General features: G+C 43.4%; 2 protein-coding genes across 6 annotated transcripts in view; one reads left to right on the forward strand and one right to left on the reverse strand.

Moving 5' to 3' along the window:
* Positions 1–419, reverse strand: part of PTDSS1 (phosphatidylserine synthase 1) — a 56,900-nt gene extending 56,481 nt beyond the window's left edge. Inside the window, exon 1 of one of the 2 annotated variants that reach the window (XM_045004456.1) lies at positions 34–419. In XM_045004456.1, coding sequence (XP_044860391.1) covers positions 34–212 — 179 coding nt within the window. In that variant the 5' untranslated portion in view covers positions 213–419. The remainder of the gene's footprint in view (positions 1–33) is intronic. The other variant, XM_045004457.1, reaches the window with a different exon arrangement.
* Positions 141–24,061, forward strand: MTERF3 (mitochondrial transcription termination factor 3). 4 transcript variants are annotated; one of them, XM_045004462.1, is made up of 8 exons: positions 141–161; positions 1,966–2,317; positions 6,267–6,419; positions 7,846–8,035; positions 13,911–14,058; positions 15,058–15,129; positions 17,624–17,785; positions 23,814–24,061. In XM_045004462.1, the coding sequence occupies exons 2-8, from the start codon at positions 1,987–1,989 to the stop codon at positions 24,006–24,008; spliced, it is 1,251 nt and encodes a 416-aa protein (XP_044860397.1). In that variant the 5' UTR covers positions 141–161; positions 1,966–1,986; the 3' UTR covers positions 24,009–24,061. The 4 variants fall into 4 exon arrangements, with proteins under 4 accessions (XP_044860397.1, XP_044860396.1, XP_044860393.1 ...); XM_045004461.1 differs by having other exon boundaries at positions 144–161; positions 1,963–2,317; XM_045004458.1 differs by lacking the exon at positions 141–161 and adding an exon at positions 422–574.
* The last annotated feature ends 819 nt before the right edge of the window (positions 24,062–24,880 follow it).

Here is a 24,880-nt window from a genome sequence, read left to right on the forward strand (position 1 = left end):
CCCGCCCCCCAGGCCCTCCCGCGCCCCGCGCACCGGGTGAAGGCGAAGGCCATGAGGCTGAGGATGGTGAAGCTCAGCAGGGTGATGGTGTGGGGCCGGTAGAAGAACTCCAGGGTGATGTCCTCCACCTGCTGCTCGTTGATCATGCGGAAGTGCAGCCGGTAGTTCACATCGTCCTTGCTCAGGGTCCGGCTCCCCACGCAGGACGCCATGTCCCCGCGCGGCGCCGCCCGGCCCGGCCCGGCCGCCTACTGCGCTCACGCTGCCGCTGGGGAGGCCGCCCGCGGGAGGGAGGGAGAGAGAAGCGCTCCTCGGCCCGGGGGCCTGGGCGCGCGCGGGACCAAACGGGCGCTGGGACCAGGCCCCGCCGAGGCGGGGGGGTTGGGGCGGAGAATTACTGCGCGGGGGGAGGGAGCGGTCGGACCGTGCGGGGACAGGGAAGAGAGTCTCCACCCCCACCCGCCGGCAGATGGTCTCGCCCGGCAGGAAGCGCCTCTGCAGCACGTGGGGGGAGGGGGCGGCGCGACAGGAGCGGTCAGTGGCGCGGCGTAAGGCCTCGCCGCCGCCGCCTCAGGTGAGACCCTCCCCGCCGTGTTCACCCGCCTGGGCCCCGCGGCCGGAGCTGGGCCGGTTCCCTCAGCCAGGCGCTTTGCGGCCCCAGGGCTTCTCCCAGCGGGGCCGCCTCACAGCCCCGCTTCCGTCCCCGCACCGCAGGGCCTGTGTCTGGGGGGCGAGCCGAGCCGCGGCACGGGCCGCGCCTCCCGCCAGCCCAGCACCTCGGAGGGACAGGCTCAGAGCCGGGCTCCGGGCACGGACGCGGCAGGGAGGGCAGAGGCAGCGCCCCAGGCACGGTCTGAGCCTCCCTGCGCCCCCAGCCAGCCCCACGCACCGAGTGTCCCTGCGCCCCCCAGGCCTAGGATGTCTTGGGTTTTAATTACTTGTATGAGGCCTGTTGTCTCACCTAAAAACAGTGACAAATATTTGTTAGGGGCTTTGTGATCTAACGGGTGCACGTGATTCTGTAATACAAGAAACTGAATTGATTGATTCCTGTGCATGACACCTTACTTTGACGGGGGTTATGTTAGAGTCCGACCCTCCTGCTGTTTTCAGACCACTTTAAGCGCTGCATTATTCATAGGTCTGCTGGGTGCTCCAGCTTCATGTGTCCCGGGGGAGCTGAGTGTCCTTGGCGGGGTCCTAGCTCCGGGATCAGTCTCAGAGCAGGAGCACATAGTAGTGTGTCTGCCCTGCCACTTACCTTGGTATAACTTATGTCACTCAGGCATGTGAATGAGGCACCCCTCTGAGTGACATAAGTCACACCACTTAAGCACTGGTGTGGACTGGCCTACCTTGGCGAGGGAGCTTCTCCCCTTGACATAGCTGCGTTGGGGGTGTACTGCTGTAAGCTCTCTACTGTAGCCATTGCCTAAGAGAGCAATGTACCTGTTGGGCTAGGGGGAGCTGCCTTGTCTTTCAAGATACAGTATTCATTGCATGCTCATAACCAGACTAAATGTGTTATTGTTATAATTAATTTATGTGTATTAGCATAACACCTAGGATATTTAGTTGTGGAACAGGACCTCCCTGTTCTATGTGCTTGTACAAACAGAACCAAAGGACAGTCTAGCAGTGCCTCATCAAGAGACTTGATTCTGTGGTGCCCCGATTCTCTTTTTTTCCATAAAGAGATTATTGAGAATTAACACTTACTGCAAACCATTTCAGTTTGAGATTTTTAAATAATTTTTATTGTGTTCAATTATGCTATAAAATACATATCACATTTGTAAACTTACAAGGCAGCTGAATGACATTAGATAGCACAGACCTACTTCTGCTTTAATTTTGACAAAGCTGCTTCCTAAACTTTTGACCTAATTTGTTTGAACGGTGAGATGCATTGCTTTATTCCTGACAATTTTCCCCCTATAATTAAGTGCTGCTTTTCCTTAGCAGGGAACTGTATTTATGTAGAAGATGGCTTTTTGGGCTCGGCAGATAAGCGTATGGTGCTCATCAGTGAAAATAAGTAATGTTGCTAATTCTATTCAGCAACTCAGAAAAACTCACAGAACGTGGATGCAGTTACATGAGCTTTCAGTTCTATCTTCGCTGTGCACTGATAATCCGTTTCTTCAGCGTGGATTGAAGACCTACCAATCTGTATCTCTGGGGAGCCGTTTACAGTCCACCAACTCAAGTAATCGACAAATTGTTTCTTCAGAAAATAACTTACTTTCTCCAGTAAACCACTGCCAGCAGCAAACAGAAGTAATACCCAGCTCAGATACAGAAACATTATATGAAGGTAAGAAACTTTAAGAACTTTAATTTAACTTAAACTTTAAGTCTACCATGTCCCATCAGTTTGGTGTTGTTGGCTCTTAGTCTCCAAGCATTCTTGTCCAGTATATCTAACAAGCTGCCAACAATTTTCATGTCCTCCTTCAGCATCTCAAACCATCTTTTTCTAGGTATTCCTCATGTCCCATAGCTACTAGTTCATATACTCTCTAGCCAGCATATCCCATGTCTCATCTCACATGACTCATTCATCTCAGTTGATACTTCCTCTGCTTTTCTGTGATGAGGGCTTATGCCATTTTATTGTGTAGCCTATCTTACCTAGCATCTACCTAAGCCAGTGGTTCCCAAACTGGAGTTTGCACAATGTTAGAGGGGGGTTGCCAGAAAAATTTCCTTAATGACAGCCAGAGGATCCGGGGCATGGGAGGCAGCAGGTGGGACCCGGTTGTGGAGCAGACAACCTGAGCCCTATGGAATGCTGAGCGGGCAGCTGAGCCCCAGTCAGCGGAGGTGCCGGCAGCCTGAGCCCCATGCAGCACAGGGCTGACAGCCCGAGCCCCGGCCAGCGGAAGGGCCGGCAGCCTGAATCCACGACAGTTGGGGCCGGCAGCCCAAGCCCCATGGAGCACGGTGCTGGGCAGTTGAGGCTGGCAGCCCGAGCCCCAGCAGTCAGCGTGGGCCAGCAGCCTGAGCCCCATGGTGGGCAGGGCGGCAGCTGGGGCCCCAGGCGTGCAGGTGGCAGCTTGGACCCCTGTCCTTGGCAGATGGGGAAGTTGGGTGTCATGAAGGGCAGAGTCAGCAGGGGCCATGCTGTACATGGGGGGTGGTCCCTCACAGGGCACCCCCCTAGGGATGGCCCTGGTGGCAGAAGAAAAGAGGTTTGCACACCAAACCAGCTGGAACCACGTTGTAGTCAGTGTAACAGGGTTAAGGTGTCTCAGTAATTCGATACTAGGTCATTTTCTCTGGAGTGCTGTTTTGCTTCATTGAGATGTGAGTGAATCTTCTCATTTTCTTGTTTGTTGGTTGTTAGTATCACACTGAGGAGATTTAAACTTAAATTCCTGGAAATATTAATTTTTAGGAGGGGGTTCACGAGATTTCACATTTTAGTGAAAGGGGTTCATGGATTGTTAAAATTTGGGAACCACTGACCTAAGCATTCTCATTTTGGCAGCATGGTATAGGAACTTCTGTTGTTCTGTACTGAAAATCCTGCTTTAAACTTTACTTTTGGCTGTTAACTCATTCAATCCTGCTCATGCTGGCATATTCGGACAGCCTTTACAAGTTTCACTCAGTTTGAACCCCAGTATTAATATAGGGTTTCTGTAATATGAGACAAGTATTTGATCCAGAAACCATATTGATTGCTTTTAAATCTAGTCAGAAGTTTAGTCTGCTTATCAGAATATCAGATTGGTGGTATGGAGATATGAATTATTTTCTCCATTGTGCCACAAACTCATTGTGTGACCTTGGGCAAGCCACTGAACCACTCTGCCCTCACCTGTAAATAAAGATAATAAAAAACAACCTCTGAAAAGGGCTTTTAATATGTATGGAGAAAAATTGCTATGGAAGTACTAAGTATGAGAATTATACTTCATTCTTACAATAGCATTTACCTGCAACTGTGAAATAAGGTATAAAGGGTTAAAACAATCTCTAATATCACTCATAACAATGTATGTTAAATGATTAGTGTGTTAAAACAGTAGTTTAAACACACTAATCATTTAAACTGTTTTAGGTACTGCTTATAGGCCTTTCTTCCACACAGCAGACAGGTGGGCTATGAGCATAGTACCAGGAGCCAGGAAACTGAGTTTTAGTCTGGTTCTGGCAAAGACTCCTTTTTGTGTCCTTTGGCAAATCATTTTCTCCTTTTGCAAATGGGGACTACTAGAAAAAGTGATTTTCCTAAACTGTGTTGACTTGTCTGGCCTAAACTTGCAGCTAACCCCGTGAATAACTGGGAAGGATTGGGTCCTCTGTGACTGTAGTGCAAAGTGGGTGTAAATCTGATTTAAATGAGTCGGCTTTCACCCAGAGTGTATCAGAATAGAGATTCTGCAGTCAGAGGTGCAAATAGGTAGAAGAGTAGCAAGCTGTTTAGTGATATGTATTCTCACACATGTATTCTTGAGCAACATGCACCTTTTCTAGCACAGACCAGGACTGTGTTTTTAGACATTAATTAAGCCCTACAACCCCTCTGTGAGGTACTCCAACTTCCATGGAGTTTTGTCTGTTTATGCCAGGGCTGAATTGGTCCCAGAAATGCAGACAGGTATATTAGGATGAAATGGAGAAAAGAGAAACTTCTGCTGGAAAATCATCTAAAACTCTGTAACAGTGAGAGCTCTGTACAGACTGTGGAATAGAGGCGCTAGAGGCCATGTCTCTATTTTTAGGGCATTTAAAACTAGACTCTACAAAGTATGGTAAAATATGAGGAACAATTCTGCAGTTACAGTGGCAGATGGATGATATAACTTGTAACTCTACCTTTTGTTCTGTCTAGCCACACTGGCTATGCACACTGGCTGGATGTTTATGCTAAAACTATCAGTACTGAAAAATTGAAGTGTTGACATATAGAACCTTGTTAGAGGGACACCATCCACTTCATAGCTACCAAATGGATTTTTTTTTTAAGAGACAGTTTCAGGGACTCCACGGTCTAGAATGTCCATGCCAGTTTTGTAGTTTTTCAGTTTTATTTTCTTTAAAAACTAACAAAAAAGTTGTTTCTCCCTTATTGTTGTGTGGAAGACCCACACAACTGAAGAAACTTTGAAACAGTATGTGAGAAATGCTGACAAGTGTACAAAATGGAAAAAGAGAAAAGTGTTTTTCTAACTCGTTTCAAGACAGACGTCAAACTACTGTAATAATAAAGGTAATAATTGGAGATATACCAATCTCCTAGAACTGGAAGGGACCTTGAAAGGTCATCTAGTCCAGCCCCTGCCTTCACTAGCAGGACCAATTTTTTTCCCCAGATCCCTAAGTGGCCTCCTCAAGGATTGAACTCACAACCCTGGGTTTAACAGGCCAATGCTCAAACCACTGAGCTATCCCTCCCCCCCGAGGGACAAGGTAACAAGAGTAGGTTTAAAAAAAATCAGACAGAAGTGAGAAGAAGGATTGTCTTGTGGTTAAGGCACTAGACTGGGAATCAGGATGTATAGGTTCAGTTCCCAACTCTGCTATAGACTTTGTGTGCAATCTTGGGTAAGTCACTATTTCTGTACCTAAATTCCTAATCTGTTAAACAGAGATAACAGTAGTTCTCTACCTTACAGGGCTGTTGCAAAGAGATGTGCTAATATTCTCCAGGCCTTTATAAATTTAAATGTCTCAACTGATGTGGCTTTTACAACTTCCCTTGTGCGACTACTACATAATTCAATAGATCTCACTATTAGGAAGCTTTTTGGTGATATTGCTACAGCAGCATCAATCCAAGGACCTTAAGATACATTCCAACTATTAATTGTGCTTCACTGGCTAGGGGTCTGATATTATCCATATTTGATGGAGAACTGAAGCAAAGATTGAGTGACTTGCCCATGTTGCACTGTAAAGTCCTGCTAACACTTACACACATGCTTAGTTTTAAGCACATGATATTACCACTTGGATGCTTAAAGTTAAGCATGCGAAAAAACTTTTGCGGGATTAGCAGGAAGTCCTGGCTGAGCTAGGGAAAGAATCGGTCCTTTGAGTTCATCACATTACAGCTAATTGTGTTTCCTGTTGCCTGGTAATCATAGTTGTCTCACAGAAGAAATACCCGAAACAAGTGAAAGCAACAACACTAGTAAAATCATATTTTGAAGATACTTTAATTTCTAGTTCTTGAGACAGACTGGGAAGGTACTGGAAATTCTAACAGTTTGTCAAGAAAATCTATTAATATTTCTCTTATTAATGGCTTCTAGTTTGGGAAGATACACCACCTTCGTCTGCTTTGGAGGAGATCTCTGAAGAAGAAGCTGTGCAGATTGTAGCTGAGCCACCCCTTCCCCTTGGTTCTTTCACACTTAGAGATTATGTTGATCGTTCAGAAACTCTGAGCAAATTAGTGCTTTTGGGTAAGTATAATGACGTTTAGGCAGATTATTTGTGCTTGGTGTGTTGAGTATTCTTTAGTTTATATTTTGATTTTACTGACTTAGCAGTAAACTTGCAAATCATAATTTTATAGGTGTAGGAATGCACAATCCAAGGTAGAGGGAAGAGATGCAGGACAAATGAACGCATAGAGGCTGTTCATGTGGGTTACCAGCAATGTATGTTAGTTTGGGACAGAATTTGATCTAGCACAAACTAGGAGCACTGAGAGGGCATCACCTTCAGCTCCTGGGGGTAGGGAACACCTTGCTGTACTCTAGCAGCCTCCATCCCTCTGGGCTCACTGAAGAAATGTTAACTGGCTGTGGAGAAGCTGCAACTTTTTCCTCCTTGGTAGGAAGGAAAGTTACCATCATGCAGGGCTCTAGAAGTGAGAAAAATTAAGAGGCAGGGCAGGAGAAATGGGGAAAATCCTGGCTCTCAAAAAGACCTCAAATTGAAAAAGATGCCTGAAGTCAAGGTGATCTCATCCCTCCCTTCCCTATCAACCTTCTTTAAGTGCAAGAAATGCATAGAATACAAAAATGACTTGTGGGAGGGGAGATCCAAAGAGATTTGGGACTTGTCTACACTATATCAGACAGTTGTAGATTTTAGTCCTCACTAATGTGCCGTGGGCTAATGGTCTGTGTAGGCCCTGCTGCCATGCACTAAAATTTCTCTAGTGTGTATTAACGTAGTACTGTTTTAAATGGGACTACATCAGAGTGCACTAGGGAACTTTTAGTGTGTGGCAGCAGGGTCCATATAGACCAGTTAGTGCATGACACGGTAGCACAGACATAAAGTTACACCCTTTAGTGTGGAATAAAGCCCAGAGAAAAAAGTGAATTTCTGGATTGTTGGGGCTGAGAGGGTTTTGTATTAGAATTGCCTTTTGCTAACAGTCTAATAATGAGAGCTATTTAGGTTGGTAACCAAAGACACTTTGCAATACATTTTTCCCCTCATTTACTGTGCCCATATAAGAAAGAGTTGGGAGATCCCCACCTGCACATACCTCTGGGCAAACAAAATGAGATCCCTGCACATTGCACAGTTCAGAATATGGTGAGAAATGCATCTTACTGTGCTTAACTTTTCTGATTGCAATACTGAAACCTGCTGTCTTTTTCTTCAAAAAATAAACTATCTCAATTTTGCTACCAAAATTTGCATTAGAAAGAATTTAGAGCTTGTTTTATCTGGGTTCTCTTCTGAATATACAAGCTATTCTGACCATAATCTCTTGAGCAATCAAAATATTTTGTCTATATGCACAAAAGTTGTATTCAAGACTTCATACATGCAGTGCCGCATGTACTTATGTTTCTTATGAATCTCTTCCTCGTAATTCGTTTAACTAAGCATTCAACTAACGTAGTGTCTGTGATTTATTTGCTGTAGGAGTTGATTTGTCCAAAGTAGAAAAACGTCCACATGCAGGCCAACTCCTACTGAGACTGGATTTTGAAAAAGATATAAGAAAAAGACTTTTGTTTCTTAAGGATGTGGGTGTAGAAGATAATCAGCTGGGGCCGTTCCTGACCCAAAATCCATACATTCTTGCTGTAGACATGGAGGCACTAGAGACAAGGTAGGTCTTTCATGAAACAAGACCAAGATCCATTAATCCTATGCCTACTAACTATAATCACATAAATCCAATCCCTTCTACCTTGATTTACCCATCTATAAAATAGGTAAAATATTACAGTGGGATTTTGTTAGGTCTAACATGTAAATGCTTTAAAATCTCAAATGTGGGGCTGGTGCTTGGCGTACAGGGCCCTAAGTAAAAATCCACACAAAATGCCTCCCTCCTCATCTAAAGTCACCCAATTTCTGTGCACCTGTGTTACAAACCTGTTGGTTGTCCCATGCCTTTCTGTGCCCCCACCATTCCCATCTCAAATTTCCTTCTGCCTCCCAACCTGTTTGGGGATCTACACCTACTGATGTCTGCCACCTTTACATGAACCAGGAAATAAGGCAGCAAGGAAGTGCAGCTTTCTAAACAGGGAGCAGAGAGATGCAGTTATAACTGGGGTTGTGCAGCAGGCTGCTGTTGCCAGAGTCAGTCCAGACTATGGAGGGTAATCGGGATTATGGGGGCGAGGTGCGGGGCCCCTGGGAGTTGGAATCCTACAGTCTCATAGATCTAAGTCTGCCACTACTCAGAAAGAAGAACAGGAGTACTTGTGGTACCTTAGAGACTAACAAATTTATTTGAGCATAAGCTTTCGTGGGCTACAGCCCACTTCATCAGATGCATAGAATGGAACATAACAAAAATTCAAAAACATTTATTAGACTGGGAACCCTACAATTATTACATTTAGGTAGGTGGGAACGTGTGTTTGAAATTACTCTGAGAATGAGAAACTGTAGTTGAGTCACAACAAAATTCTTCTACCTGGCTATTTTGTGGGAGTGAGTCTGACTAGCAGAGGACAGAAAACAAATGAAGAAGCTGGAAAGGTTTGGGCTACTCGCATCCTTTTCCAGGAGCCTGATTTCTATGTCCTGCCTACCTGCTAAGATGGCTTACTCAATTCTCTAGACTGATATAGCTAAACCTAGCAGAATTGCAGTTTACAAGCTGCCCCTGGCCAGAGCCGGGTTGGGGAGAGCCATGCTGGCAGCCCTGCGGAGCCTGGGTCCCTCCACCTGCCCTGGCGGAGGGCTCAAGCAGCCCCCAGCCCATGTCTGTGTCCCCCAGGTGCCCTGGCCAGGGCAGGTGGAGGGACCCAGGCTCCCCACAGTGCAATTCTCCCTGACCTGGCTCCAGCTGGGGTGGGGGCGGCTTGGAGCCGCAGCCTGGCCACAGTAGGAGCTGGGCTGGCTGCTGTGGGGAGCCACGGTGGACCCTTCACCTACCTGGGGTTGAGGGGAGGGCTGAGAGCAGCCCCTGGCTGTGTTCCCGCCCGGCTGAGGGGAGGTGGAGGGTCCGTGACTCCGACATGCCTCTCCCCGACCTGGCTCCAGCATGGGGGTGCCTTGGAGCCTCAGCCCAGCCACGGTAAGTAGAGCCCTGCAAATCTGCTGATAACTGCAGATAATTTTTGCAGCTTGTGGCTCGGCTGCGGATACACATCTTTTGTATCCACGCAGGGTTCTATTAATAGTCCTGCACATTTGCATGACAATGGCCCTGGTGGTGGATTTCTCAGCTCCAAACTGATTCCCGAGTGACCAGTAGCAATCTGATGTTTCAAGTTTCACAGTGCGATTGGATCGCCACTCACTTCACTGTCAATGCAGCTCTCATTTTGGTCTTGCTACACTGGAGGGCTTGGGCAAGGTCAGCACACAGATCCAGGAATGTGGCCTTGCACATCTGAAAGTTCTGCAGCCACTGCTTATTATCCTATGCCTTAATTACAATGTGATTCAACCAGACAGCATTTGTTTCTCAGGTCCAGAAGCTGTGTGCCACCTTCTGCAGCTGCTCAGTGAACACCATCAACAACCTTGAATTGGTTCTCGCTTTGTCCCACAGCAATCTGTCCTCCAAGAAATCATCATGTTCCCTGCTGATTCAGCTCTTCTTGCAGCTCTGCAAATACTGGAGTATTATGTGTCCTGTGTTTGCAATGCTCATGACAAGAGTGCAGAACTGTGTAGGCTCCATGCTTCTGTTAGTGATGGTGGACAGTGAGGAGGGCCTCACACGTCTGTGGAATTTTGAAAAAAGGCATGAAAATTATTATATAGATCTCTGGTTCTCAACCAGGGGTCCAGGGCCCAATGGGGGGCCGTGAGCACGTTTCAGGGGGGCCGCCAAGCAGGGCCATTGTTAGACTTTCTGGGGCCCAGGGCAGAAAGCCGAAGCCCCATCACATTGGACTGAAACCCGCATGGGCTCTGAGTCCCACCACCCGGGGCTGAAGCTGAAGCCTGAGCAATGTATTTTTGCTGGGGCCCCTGTGGTGTGGAGCTCCAGGCAATTGCCCTGCTTGCTACCCCCTAATGCTGGCCCTGACTTTTATATGCAGAAAACCAGTTTTTGTGGCACAGGTGGGCCATGGATTTTTTTATAGCATGTTGGTGGGGGCCTCAGAAAGAAAAAGGTTGAGAACGCCTGATATAGCTGACATTGTGGAATGGAGACAGTTTCCCACTGGGAAGTTGACCTCTTGCTCCCATATATTCTTACACAACTCATTTGTGCCTCATTATGTGTTGCCAAACTTTCCCAAAAGACAGTGTGCTGGACAGTGTTGGGTTGCACGCTGGGATACCCACCCATGTGCACCGCACTGCATCAATACAAGTACTCCTGGTGAGCACGCACAGTGCAGATGCAAGGAGCTAAGTATGCACATGCACAAGCGACATACTAAGTGCTTCGGCTTTATGCTGATGTAACTTGCCTCAACCAAAGTTTATAGCGTAAACATGGCCTTACTTTTCTTTACCCAATTTATGCAGTTTGTTTACTGTGGTGAGGCAGTTACAGTTGGATGCTGAAATAACTAGTTAGTTTCACTTTCTGGCCAAGTTCACCACCCCAGTGCTAAGTTTGTGCAAGTACTGCTGTAGAATGGGCTTTTTTTTTTTTAATTTAGAAAATTTCCCAGGTTTTTTTTAATTGGTCTAGGAATCAACTTTTTACAAAACCTAACTTGGTTTTGCCTATGCCTGCCTGGATTCTGCACATAGCATTTCTAGTCTAAATGCTAGAATTCAGGAATTTCTCTATTGGATAGACAGATTTGCTAACAGACCCGTATCTACTGCACTCTTGCTAGCTGTCACAAGATTAATACCCTTTTTCCCATGGAGCAGCAATATGTCTATACAGAAAAGACACCTATATCACATTCAATATGAAACTAGTATTTACAGGTAGAGCTGTGCTGCATTATGTTTACTTTGAAGGGTCTGCAGCTGCTTCTAATTTTCTCAAGATACTCACTTTAGGATGATAAAGTCAACCTAGCTCATCTGTGAAGTCAAACTTTCATTTTGGTGAATGTCCTGTAATGCCATTTGGCTTGCAAAGTTTAAAAAAAAAAAAAGTACACTCCAATTCATTTTGAATATACTTAACATTTGATTTGAGTGAGTTTATCTTTTATTTGGCATTCATAAATGCTTGCATAGCACTTTAAAAATAAGTTTTTAGTGCAGAGGATATAGCAGGCTGTATGTTGAATTAATATGTAATGTATCCTTTGAATTAAAGAAACTATCACCTGTGCCTAAACACTTAAATACAGATGGACACAATATTGGTTACATCACTCTCTGGAATGTTTTATTGTTATGGATCCCATGTTGCCAGGAAACAAAACAAAAGTTTCAATAGATTTGGCATTTATGACTTGAGATAAACACTGTAACAGTAAAAACATTCCATAATTCATAACAATTCTGACAGTTGCAAATCAGTGTCTGTAATGCAGCTGCATCGGATATGTTTATTTTGAAAGACTGTTAATGGCGACTTGAATCTTTAGCATGCTTTATACAACTGCTGATCTGACAGGGTTGCCAACTCTGACAGGATTATCATGAGTCTTGTTCGTGTCTGTCTTAAAAGTCCCAGCTCTTAGTGTCAGGTGACCACATGCAAATGTCAGCTGTACTTTTTAAATTTGTTTTTAAAGTAAGTTTCTGGCTCTCATGGTTTTGAAGAAAAGCTTGAAACCTAATGACTCACCAAAGAGAAAGCAAAGAAAAAGAACTCCACAATCCTTTGACTTACTTTGTGAAATTTTAAAAACCACTGTGTTTTTTAGAATTTTTGGGATTGGCAATTCCGAGTATATGATATATCTAAACCGGTCTTGAACAATCCATTCATTAGGGGTAAATAGGAGCCTTCTTCTGAAAATGGGAGACCTCTGCCATTAGTTTCTGCAGAATTCTAGGTTTTATTGCAAGGAATAGAGTATCTAGCAAATTTGAGTGGAAGAAGTGCAGCAGAGTAAAATTGTGACAGGAAAATCGTTTCTTTTCAGAACCCTATTGGCAACAAACTGACAGGAATTAGGTCAATTTCACTTTGTTGCTTGGGTTGGGACCCCCAAGGTCACAACACTCTGAAATTTCAGATGTAAACATCTGAAACTGTGAAATTGACTAATTTTAAAATTGACCGAAATGGACTGTGAATTTTGTAGGGTCCTACATATAGTATTTTAAATAGAATTCCATTTTCACTAACTTCAGCAGATGTATAGGAAATAAACCTCTCTTAAACATAAAAATGTTACTCATAGACTTTAAGGTCAGAAGGTACCATCACGATAATTTAATCTGACCTCCTGCACATTGCAGGCCACAGAACATTACCCACCCACTCCTATAATAGACCCCCTAACCTCTGAGTTACTGAAGTTTTCAAATAATGATTTAAAGACTTCAAGTTTCAGAGAATCCACCATTTACACTAGTTTAAACCTGCAAGTGACCTGTATCCCATGCTGCAGAGGAAGGTGACACCACTTCCCCTCCCCTCCCCAGTCAGATTGGCAATGCTGCAGAAGAAGGAGAAAGCCCCCTCCCCCATGATCTTTGCCAATCTGACCTGAGGGAAAATTCCTTCCCAACCCCAGATATGGCGATCAGTTAGCCCTTTCAGAGCATGTGGGCAAGACCCCCAGCAAGACAGCTGGCAAAGAATTATCTGTAGTAACTCAGAGCCCTCCCCATCTAGTGTCCCATCACCAGATGATGGAGATATTTGCTGCTAGCAGTTGCAGGTCAGCTGTGTGCCATTGTATGTAGGCAGTCTCATCATACCATCCCCTCCATAAATGTATCAAGCTCAGTCTTGAAGCCAGTTAGGTTATTTGACCCCACTGCTCCCCTTGAAAGGCTGTTGATCAACTGTTTCTGTGTCCTGGCAACCAGATATTTTATAACTAAATCTTGGGGCCAATGACCAAAAGTAGAGATCTATTATAACAAAAATAACTTCTACAGATCTAAAAATGTTTAATCTACTTTTTTGTGGAAGGTTTCTCCATACATGGCATTGTATGGTATTTCTACTTCCATGATATTGGCATAATAGGACTGTGCAAGGGAGGATGGTATTGAGGCCCTTCTTAAGTTTGACCAAAGCAATGAAAATGTATTTCATTAAAATAAGCAGAAGGCAATGTATATTGTCATAGCCACATGCCCTGATGTTTATTAGGGTGCTTTTAATCTGTGAGACAGGCTGGTAGTTAAGCAGATAACTATTTTAACCTGTATTTTAAGTACAGCCGGAAAGAATTAAAATCTGTCTTCAGTATTGACATTTTGCTCTCATATTTTGCTTATAGTTAATTGGAAGGTATGGTATTTTGCTTTTATGATAACAGCAGACTTTTCCCCCCTAATTATTTCTGGCAGGGTTGTATGTTAATATTAAAACATCTGTCTGTTTGCAAGATATCACTGAGGAATTTGAGCAACTAGATGAATAAATGGAAGCAATAAATGTTCATTACTGATTGTTTGCTCTTTCCTAGAGTGGCTTACCTAAAATCAAAAAAATTTGGTAAGGAAGCGGTTGCACGGATGGTCTCGAGAGCTCCGTTTTTACTGTCTTTTTCAGTGGAAAGATTGGATAATAGGTTGGGTTTCTTCCAAAAAGAACTTGGACTAAGTGTGCAAAAGGTAAATAATATACCCCTACATACTTATGTATTTTGTTAGTGAAAGTAGGCTAGACTTGAAATATAGGTGCTCATAGATAACCTCAAAATACTTAGTGTACGTGCAAGGTTATTGATTGTCACTCTCACGCTGTTGCTGAAGACATGACTTTAACTCCCCCAGGCAGGTAGCTTGAATCTTTAACACCAAGAATCCCAAAATACTGCCTCTGAAGGCAGTACATCTGTGAACAGTGTCAAATGTGTATACAGCTTTATCATCTGATGCAGCATCAGAGGATTGATCCTACTGCTAAAACTATAAATAAAACAACTGACTTCATCTTTTTTTAAAATTCTGCAGTATAACGAGGGCCTTAAGTACATCATATAGTATACAAATACCATACCAGCATAATCTCCTAACAATGTGTTTAGCCCAGAAACCTATTGGATGTACTCTGCATGGTTGCACAGGAGACCAGATTAGATGCTTGGTTCCTTGCTTTATGGTCTTCAAGGCATTAGCAGTCTGTTCAGTCTTCTGAAGCATGTAGGAGTTGAGTTAATTACTTCATTCACCAGCTACTCCTTAATTATCAGCCTCCAAAGGGTGTCCTCTGCTCTTTGGCTAGAAAGATAACTGTCAAAGGATATGGAGTTCAAAATGCCTTTGTCTGTAGGCCTGTTTTAATCTCATCTTCCTGCTGTTTCACCATACCTTTCAATCCCATCCTTTTCCGAATGGTAAAATTTGACTCCAGCTATTTATTAGTACCTTTTCCTCTTCCCCCCCCCCCCCCCCTTTCTCTTCAGACTCTCTAATCCTGGTACTAGAGATATAATGAATTTTCAAATGAAAGAATTAATTTCCTCAGACTAGAATTGAAATTCAGGAGCATGTGTGTGTAAAAATCCAACAAAACATTTGTGAATTTAAAATATGTATCTGATTTACATGGATGGATTTCTAATAGTTGTGGTTTCAATAACAATAATCTTTCCCATTTTTAAATTATAGACCCGGGATTTAGTAGTTCGTCTTCCAAGGCTACTGACAGGCAGTCTTGAGCCTATAAAAGAAAATTGGCAGGTAAACTTAAAAACCATCTAATAAGTCAATATATCATATAGCTATGCTAGTTAAAAATACAGACTTAAAATTCCTTCAATGTAAATTCCACGCAGGAGGTAATGTATTTATATGAACATCTAAAATAACTTTAAGGATCTTTCTGGTAAAACTGTTTTGGTCTTTAACATTCAGGTTTCAGAGCACATGTGCAATAGCACTTTGTTTTAGTTTTTTAAAATTTTGGATTTAGAGGATTCTCGGGGCATAATTTACTCAGTTAAAAGTCCTGTTGACATCAACGGATATCATTTTCTGAGTAAACAGTGAAAGATTAGGCCGCTATCTTTTCTTAACCCAAGCTGGCAAAAAATATAGTAATTATGCCTGAGGATTTAGGAACAAGAAATATGCAGCTGATTATCTCCTCTTGGTAGGAAGTTGAGCTGCCAAAAAGTGTATTTGACACCTATTATCTGATAGCAGATGGTCATGATTAACAATTGTTGGATAAATAACTTGCAATTCCGTAAGGACTTCTTTCCCCTTTGAAAATGTAAGTTGTATATTGCTTTAATTATTGTGCTGTCACACCAGCTAGGCCAACAGCATGATGTGTAGTAACTCAATTTGAGAAATCATATTACCATATAATCCATAAATGAATAAAAATCTATTGTTTTCCGATAAAATAGCTGCTCTGAAACTCCTGACTATTGGAAATCTGCCAATCAGGAAGGGGTGTGGTGAGGGAGGAGGTTTGGAAAGGAGCAGATTGTTTCAATTAATAGCACTTTCTTTTTAATGAACTTTGAATCCCCAATCTGTGCAAGTAATGTCACAATGAATGTTTTTGAAAAGCCCAAGTTTGTGTCTGTCTGTCTAATGAAGTACATAGTGTTGCTGTCCTCAGCTTTGTGGATGGGAAGAAACAGTTCTGATTAGTCACTAATTAAATCTAGTAATACTGTGGAGATAAGTCCCCTGAAGGCTAGATAATTCAGGGACTGCAAGTGAGATGGTCTTTAATCTTGCAGACTTGATTACAGTCTATAAGTACCTGTATGTGGAGTAAATATTTAATAATGGGCTTTTCAGTCTAACAGAGAGATGTATAACATAATCCAGTGGCTGGAAGCTGAAGCTAGACAAATTCAGACTGGAATTAAGGTGTACGTTTTTAATGATGATAGTAATTAACCAGTGGAACAATTTAGCAAGAGTTGTGGTGGATTTTCCATCACTGACCATTTTTAAATCAAGATGGAATATTTTTCTGAGAGAAGTATCAGGGGGTAGCCTGTTAATCTGTATCCACAAAAACAACAAGGAGTCCGGTGGCACCTTAAAGACTAACAGATTTGTTTGGGCATAAGCTTTCATGGGTAAAAAACCTCACTTCTTCAGATGCATGGAGAGTCACCGGACTCCTTGTTGTTTTTCTGAGAGAGAGATTCTGGGAATTATTGTGGTCTGTGTTATACACAAGTTCAAATTGGAGGATCATAGAGGTCCCTTCTGGCTTTAGAATCTATTAAACTTTAGATCAGTAGTTCAAATCCAGCCTAGATTGGTAGTGGACAAGAGTTGTTTCCATCAGACTGTTGTTAGATGGTCTGATGGTTCTCAGGGCACCCGGGACTGAGAGTCCTCCTGCCTCTGCCATGAGGGTGTCTTGTCTGTGCCTAGCTGGTTATTAGCTGCTTAACACAACCAGCCTTTCAGCCACTCAAGTACTCTTCTCTGGGCTATACTAGCCCTGTCTTTGCCTTGCAGGATTGGTGCATCTGAGTCCCACAGTCTGAAGCGTTCCCCTGTGGTATCCAGCCCGTGACACTAGTTAATCACAGAAATGCCAGGTCCTCTGCCCCAAAAGGAGTATAGTATCCAGTTTACTAGTTTTACCTTAAATCACCACTCCTGTATAACACACACAACTTGTAGTAAAACAGAAGGTTTATTTAAGAGAGGAGAAAGAGTGTACTAAAGACAAGATGAAGTAATGGAAACAAAAGGTTACAATACAAAACAAAATCAAAGCAACCCTTGGTCTGCACTTATTTGTGTTACTTTTCCTGTCTAATAAAGTAGTTTTTCTCCCAAAAAAGTTCAGTCTGTTGCAGAGCTGGCTGGCTTCACAGGATTGAGAAGCATCCAGTTTTTCATGAGAACACCCCCACTTCTTAAGATGTCTCCTCAGTAAGGGCTTGTCTACAGTGCTACAGCGGCTCAGCTGCACCACTATAGCACTTTAGTGAAGATGCTCCTCTGCTGACAGAGTTTCTCCCATCGGCATAATTAATTCACCTTCCTGAGAGACAGTAGTTTCTCCTGTCGACATAGCACTGTCCACATGTTCGTGGTGGACGCTATAGTTTAGATACCCACAGCTAGATGACCAGTGATTGCAATATCTTAATAGTACAGATAACTTATTTTTTTAAATATAACAAGTTTTAGTGATTTGTTAAGAAAAATCAAATTATCATCGCTGATTTATTATTTCTTTTTTCAGGTGTGCCAGGTTGAACTTGGTTTTCGACGTAATGAAATTCAGCATATTGTATCTAAAATCCCCAAGATTTTAACTGCAAACAAAAGGAAGCTAACAGAGACTTTTGACTACCTGCACAATGTAATGGGCATTCCCCACCACATCCTTACTAACTTCCCTCAAGTAAGAGATTTAAGAATTGTGGGTTAAAGTGCAATTGCCATCAAAACAAGCAGTTTGATTTCCTTCACTGGGCCAGCACTGAGGGCAAAATTCTACAACTGCCAGAATCCACATGGATTCTTCAAGTGATCTCTGGCAGCAAAAAGTAGTTTGGGGCTTTGCTTAAATTAGAACAATTTTTATTAGTAATAATTCACTCATGACTAGCACATCTGCCTGTTGCTCCACTGAACTAAAGATTTCAATTTGGGAGCTCATTTAGCACTTTTTTCTTCCTTGGTCCAGTGAACATAATAATCTTGTTTTCTATGGTTATGGCAGTGGTGACCTCTACTGGCTGATTTACAATATAGATAAGTGCCTGCTACACTGAACACTGTTGTTGGAGCCTTCATCATCTGCACCTCCGATACTCAGACTGAGGCTTGGGAACTGCAAGTGGTTCTTTAATGTCTCCCCAGCGGCTCTTTGCAGCACATGATACAAAAACAGTGTGATTTAATTATTAACCAATCAGGATGCTTTTACTATATTATTATTGTGGAATACTTGGTCATTTTGTTGTGAGAATAATATATACATATAAAAATAGTAAATTAAACAATGAGTTCACACTACTGTGGTTCTTTTGGGTAATGTTAATCGCTAATTTGGCTCCTGAACCACTGAGGTCTGAGTACCACTGGATCTAAGGTTTTCATGTCAGTTGGGGGGAGGGGGAGAAATAGGAAGGACATTGGAGAAAGTGCAACCTAATTTTTGGAAAATCCAATCCAAAAAATCCAAACCCTCTTCATCAGGTATTTAACTAGTTCTAAAAATGCGGTTCTCGCAATGACTTCTTTCAGATTTGCCCTGTTTCTAAGTTATGTATTTTATCTGGCAGAAGATTAATATAATTAAATCGTTTGAATGTAATTTCTTGTATTGCCTTTAGAATGTATATGGCAAGAAACAAAATGTCTTTACTCATCAGTGTACTACTTAAACGTCTTAAAATCTTTACTGAGGTGTATTGCACAAATAGTTGAGTTCCTGATAATTAACTTTTTTTCTACTGCCTTACATTTTCTTTCATCCTAAAAATAAACAGTATATTTAGGGTTTACTTTACCCACTGCTGAAATGCAGTCACCTCTGAGTGGAACATGGCAACTTTTTACAAGTAAAACATGTGCAATTTAAACCTGCCAAGGGCAGTTTAAGAAGGAATTAAACGATTGTAGCCATGACACTGAGTCTAACATTCTAAATCTTGAAGTAAAAGCCTTGGGATGGCTAATCTTAAGAAGTCAAGACCAAACAAAAAGGTAAACTAACAGATTGTTGGGGAGGATTCTTTCTCTCTCTCTTCTTCCCCCCCCCCCCCCATCTAGGATCTTGATGACCATTTTTTCCCTCCAAGGTAAAATGACAAAATCTTGTGTGACCTCCCATCACTGCCCGTATCTCCACTCTTCCCTGTCAACATTCTCTAACACAGGGATTCTCAAACAGGGTCGTGACCCATCAGGGGCTTGTGAGATTATTACATGGGCGGGGAGGGGGGTCGCGAGCTGTCAGCCTCCAGCCCCAAACCGCACTTCACCTCCAGTATTTATAACAGTGTTAAATGTAAAAAAGTGTTTTTAATTTATAAGGGGGGGGGGGTCACACTTGGCTTGCTGTGTGAAAGGAGTCACCAATATAAAAGTTTGAGACCCACTGCTCTAACACTAAGTCCAATGGCCTCAGTGTCTATCTCCATATTCATCTTCCTGCCTTTGGTACTATTCACATCATCCCTTAGGTTCATGACACCATCCCTCTTAGTGGTTCTCCTAACTACATGTTTAGCCATTCTTTCTGCATACATTTTTGAAGGCTTTTTGTCTCTTGTGAATCCCTGAAAGCTCAGTTCTTTGACACATCAACTTTTCCGCCTGAGCTCTTATCTTTGGTAGGGCCCTTGCACTCACTATTAACTATTGCCTTTATGCTGATGATTCACAAATATAAACTGTCTCCAGCAGATGAGCCTCATCTTTGTGTCTCTAACATCTCATTTTAGCTAGTGGATCATCACCATTTCAAGCCTCAAGCAAAACCGAACACACAAACTTTCAAACCAAGCCCTCTGTTACCTCTTTTCCACAACAATTGATGCCACCATCCTCCCTGCCACCTAGGATTATAACTAAAGCTAAGATTTTGTCACAGATATTTTTAGTAAAAGTCACGGACAAATCATAGGCAATAATGAAAAATTCACAGAAGCCTGTGACCTGTCCTTGACTTTTACTAAAAATACCCATGACAAAATAGGTAGCCTAGGGGGGAGGGCCTGGCCTCCTCCCGCTCCCTCCCACAGCAGCCAGGAGCCCTGGGGTTCCCTCTTGCTGCCTGTGGTGCATGGGAGCAGTGTGGATCCCTCTTGCCACCTGGGGTGGCTGTGAGCAGCAGGGATTCCCCCTGCTGCTGGGTCCCCCTTGCCACCTGCAGTAGCCAGTAGTGGCGTATCCCTCCTGCCACCCTGGTGGCTGGGAGCTGCAGTGCTCCCCCATGTCACCTGTGGTAGCCGGGAGCTGCAGGACTCCCCCACAGCTTCCTGCCTCCGCAGGCTTCAGGGGACTCTGCAGCTCCCAGCTGGCGCTAGCTGAAGTCACGGAGGTCTTTGTAAGTCACAGATTCCGTGACCGCTGAGACTAAATCACAGCCTTAATTATAATCGGCTTATCTTTTATGCTTTCCTTTCCCCCCCCCACAACATATAGGCCATGTGCAAAAATCTGCTCCCTCTGTCCTGATGACCAGATTATTTGTCCACACCCTAATTAGCTCCTGGTTGGACTACTACAGTCTCCTTCTCTCAGATCTATTTAGCACCTACTTTTAGTCCATCCAAAATCCCTTTTTTCACTCATTGCTTCCACTGCCTCATCCCCCTCTTGAGATGCTTCACAGCCTCACCATTGTGCTGCACATGATATTTAAGTGTCATGTCTTTGCTTTTAAGGCCTTTCATCATTCATCCATGATACTCTCTAGGGAGGAAGATAGTAACCTTCATGTGGTCCTACCTGTGCTTCAGCATGATCAGAGCCCTCAACATGGCGACTGAATACCATTGTCAGCCTTGTGGTCCGAAAAGCAACTCAAGTGACAATCTTAAGTGAAATGCCCCTTTTCAGGGCAAATACTGAAACATTGGCTTATAGCTCTGTTTTTTTTCAACTCATTGTAGAAGGGGCCTCTCTCTACTGCAAAATCTGATTACCTGACCAAGCTATTATGCAAACAGAAGACTGATGTCTTCACTTATCCGATGATAAAAAAGCATTGCAATGCCAAAAGAAAGAAGATAGATCTCTAACCTGATTTCTCTTTGTGTCTTCTCTGCCCTCTCCATTCTGCCAATATCATCAGCTTTCATGCCTCTTGTTCTCCTCTCCCATCTCCTTTCCTTCTTTCATGCTACCCCTTATGCTGGGAATGACCTCCCCAAATCTTTCACCAAGCCCCCTCCTTTGCCTCATTCAAATTGCTCCTTAAGTTTCTCTATTCTGCCATCTTGTTTGAGAAGTGAGGGGAGAAAAAATGACATTTTTATTAACAACCATTAAAATAGTCTTAATTGTCATACTCTTCCTTCTTCTTGTCTGTTTCTGATGCCCACTTGGTGCCATGTCCTATTTAGATGGTAAGCTTTTGGGGGGCAGGAACATAGGCGCTGCCATACCAGAATAGACTAGTGTCCGTCTACTCCAGTATCATAGAATATCAGGGTTGGAAGGGACCTCAGGAGTCATCTAGTCCAACCCCCTGCTCAAAGCAGGACCAATCCCCAGACAGATTTTTGTCCCAGATCCCTAAATGGCCCCCTCAAGGATTGAACTCTCAACTCTGGCTTTAGTAGGCCAGTGCTCAAACCACTGAGCTATCCCTCCCCCTCCTGTCTCCAAGAGTGGCCAGAGTAAGAATACCATACCAATACCAGCCTCTTCAGAGGAAAGTGGAAGAAGCCCTGCAGTCAGCAGTTCTGGATAATCTGCCCCCAGGTAGTGTCTTCTTAGCTCCCCTTAAAGAAGTTGAGTGATGCTCTGAAGCATGAGGAATTATATTCCTCCCAAAACTCTTGAGTTTGTTTTAATCCGTACTGCTATAACTCTGGATACCTTATCCATATAAATGCCCAATCCCTATTTGAATCCTATCTACTGCTTGACCTCAGTGTTATTTTGTGAAAATAAGTTCCACAAGCTAATTGTGTACTGTATGAAATAAACTTCCTCTTATCAGTTTCATTGTCTAGCCCAGGGGTCCCCAACCCCCGGTCCGCGGCCCGGTACCGGTCCGCGGCCTCTTACAAACCGGGCCGCGAACCGACCCAGTGGACCTCCCACAGGCGTGCCTGCGGGAGGTCTACCCGAGCCGCGGGACGAGCGCTCCCTCCGCAGTCATGCCTGCGGGAGGTCCGCTGCTCCCGGGGCTCCGGTGGACCTCCCGCAGGCATGACTGCGGACGGTTCGCTGGTCGCGCGGCTCAGCTGGACCGCCCGCAGGCACGCCTGCGGGAGGTTCACCGGCTCCGGTTGAGCTGCCGCAGGCATGCCTGCGGGCGGTCCAGCTGAGCCGCGCGACCAGCGAACCGTCCGCAGTCATGCCTGCGGCAGCTCAACCGGAGCTGGTGGACCTCCCGCAGGCACGCCTGCGGGCGGTCCAGCTGAGCCGCGGGACGAGCACTCCCTCTGCCGGTCCCTGGTCCTCAAAAGGTTGGGGACCCCTGGTCTAGCCCGTTGGTTCATTATAAAAGGTGAATAGCTGTACCTAATCTACCACCACTCTACCATTCATCATTTTGTAGTGTATCATGTCCTCATCCTCTCTTATTTGTCTCTTTTCTAAAATACAGTCCTAGTCTGAATCTCTTTTCATATGGAAGTTTCTGCTTGCCTGCAATCATTCTTGTTACTTATCTCTGAACCCCCATTTGTGCTATATTATTTTTTTTGCAATAAGGTGACTGACTAGAACTGAACACAGTATTCCAGGGTAGAGAGTACCATTGATTTATGGGTTAGCATATACAGGGAATGCTGCTTAATAGCAAACCTGATGTTAATAATTTTCAGTTAACGGGAACTGATTCCATCCCATTACCTTTAATATTAATGGGATTTGAATATTGGTAAGAGGCATGCTGCTTACTATTTTTTTATTTAATTAATTGATTGATTGGAATAAAGGCCCCATCCACAGGCAAGTTTGCAGGGCTGCAGCCAGGGAAGGAAATCCTAGGGCTGTGTGGTACCTCTTCCTGCGCTCTCCAGGGTGCATCCTGACCTGGCACTGGAGTTCTAGGCTTAGCACATCAAAGAGCTTCCTTCTCTGGCGGCAGCCCCCTGCCTTCACAGGAGTTAACCATCTGGGGTGCTCGCATCCCTGCCCACTGGGGAAGCTCCTGCAGGAGTCCTGGCGCTGTGGACTGGGAAGGGAGTTTGTGGGTAGGGCAAGGGAGGTTACAGTCCAAATGTCGGGGTTTTCCATGGGCAGTGAAGGCACTTGGGTTCCATGGGGAGGCATGGTACATCTCCATGTGCTCTCTGGGCTTCATCCTGCATGCACCAGCTGCAGACAGGCTTGCAGTGCTGCAGGTAGGGAAGGCACATCCCAATGCTTTCTTCCCTTGCTGTAGCTCTGCAAACCTACCTTCTGCTTATTGGCAACTTCCAGATAATGACAACTTTTTGCTGGGAACCAAGCAGTTGCTAATAAATGGAATCCACTGTGTGAAGTTACTTTCTAGAGATTTATCTTCATGTATTGATTCTTTGTTTAATTCCAACAGTGTTAATTTAAAAAAAAAATCGAGTGTCGTATAGGATCTGGCTCATATACTTAATGAGGAATGGTTTAGAAAAATGGAGGGGGGAAGATGCAAAACTTTCATTTTTATTCAGAACTTTTATTTTAGTTGCAAAACTTTTAGTTTTAGATGTACTTATAGAGCCTGAAGTTTATAAAACTCAACCTTTTCTTTTGTTTCCTAGGTTTTCAATTCAAAGCTATTACGAGTCAAAGAAAGACATATGTTTCTTACATTTTTGGGAAGAGCACAGTATGACCCAGCACAGCCCAGCTACATCTCTCTGGACAAACTAGTATCCATGCCCGATGAGGTGTTTTGTACAGAGGTTGCCAAGGCCTCAGTAAAGGACTTTGAAAAATTCTTAAAAACACTTTAATTAGTAACACATGTAAAAAGAGAATGTTATGAAATAAATGTGTTTTACAAAAACTGCTCTTCTGTCTCTTAACTGCTTATTTACTGGTTTAAACGGTTATTGCTTATGAAATTACTGCCATGTGTAAGGATAAAGACTAATATATATTTTAAATTTATTTAAAATACGGATTTCTTAATAGAAAATGGTTAAGCAAATGTATGTATAATTATTGGTGTAACTCTTGAAATAAAATCCTAATATTCATTCATGATTGGCAATGCAGCCAACTAAGAACACAAACTTATAAAGCATGTTAAAATTTATTTTTTACTTTTCACCCACAATTTGTTTGTGTATTGTAAGATGAAAAACGGATCCTATTTTTAGTTTGCTTGGATGGACACAGTTGCACTTTTTGAATGAGACAGATAATGCTGGAACAAGAAGATTATTATTCTATTCAATTCTATTGCACCGCCTATACATGCTCTGACGTGGCTCTCGCACCAAAGGGACTTCTTAACACCTTCCAGTAAGCATACATCTTTCTTAAGGTGGACACTGAGGTTACTCTAACAGTAGCTAGACAGCTAAGCAAATCTGTTCTTTAAAAATATCAATGTACCAAAGGATAGCAAGTTGGAATTTAGTCCATTTACAAAATAGTTAGAAATACTTTGATACTTCACTTGCCAATTTGTGTAGTTTTACAATCCATTTTCCTGTCTTTTTTGTCTCTTCCTTTTTGCTGTGTGAAAGACACAAAATGCTGTTGTGTGTACAAAGTTAACTGAAAAACAAATATTTTCCCCACAACTTTCAGGTATTGTAATGTTGGAAAATGTAATAATAGATAAATATATTCAGATGGAAGTGATCTAAACTGACTG

The sequence above is a fragment of the Mauremys mutica genome, chromosome 2, assembly GCF_020497125.1.
Source record: "Mauremys mutica isolate MM-2020 ecotype Southern chromosome 2, ASM2049712v1, whole genome shotgun sequence".
Lineage (NCBI taxonomy): Eukaryota > Metazoa > Chordata > Testudines > Geoemydidae > Mauremys > Mauremys mutica.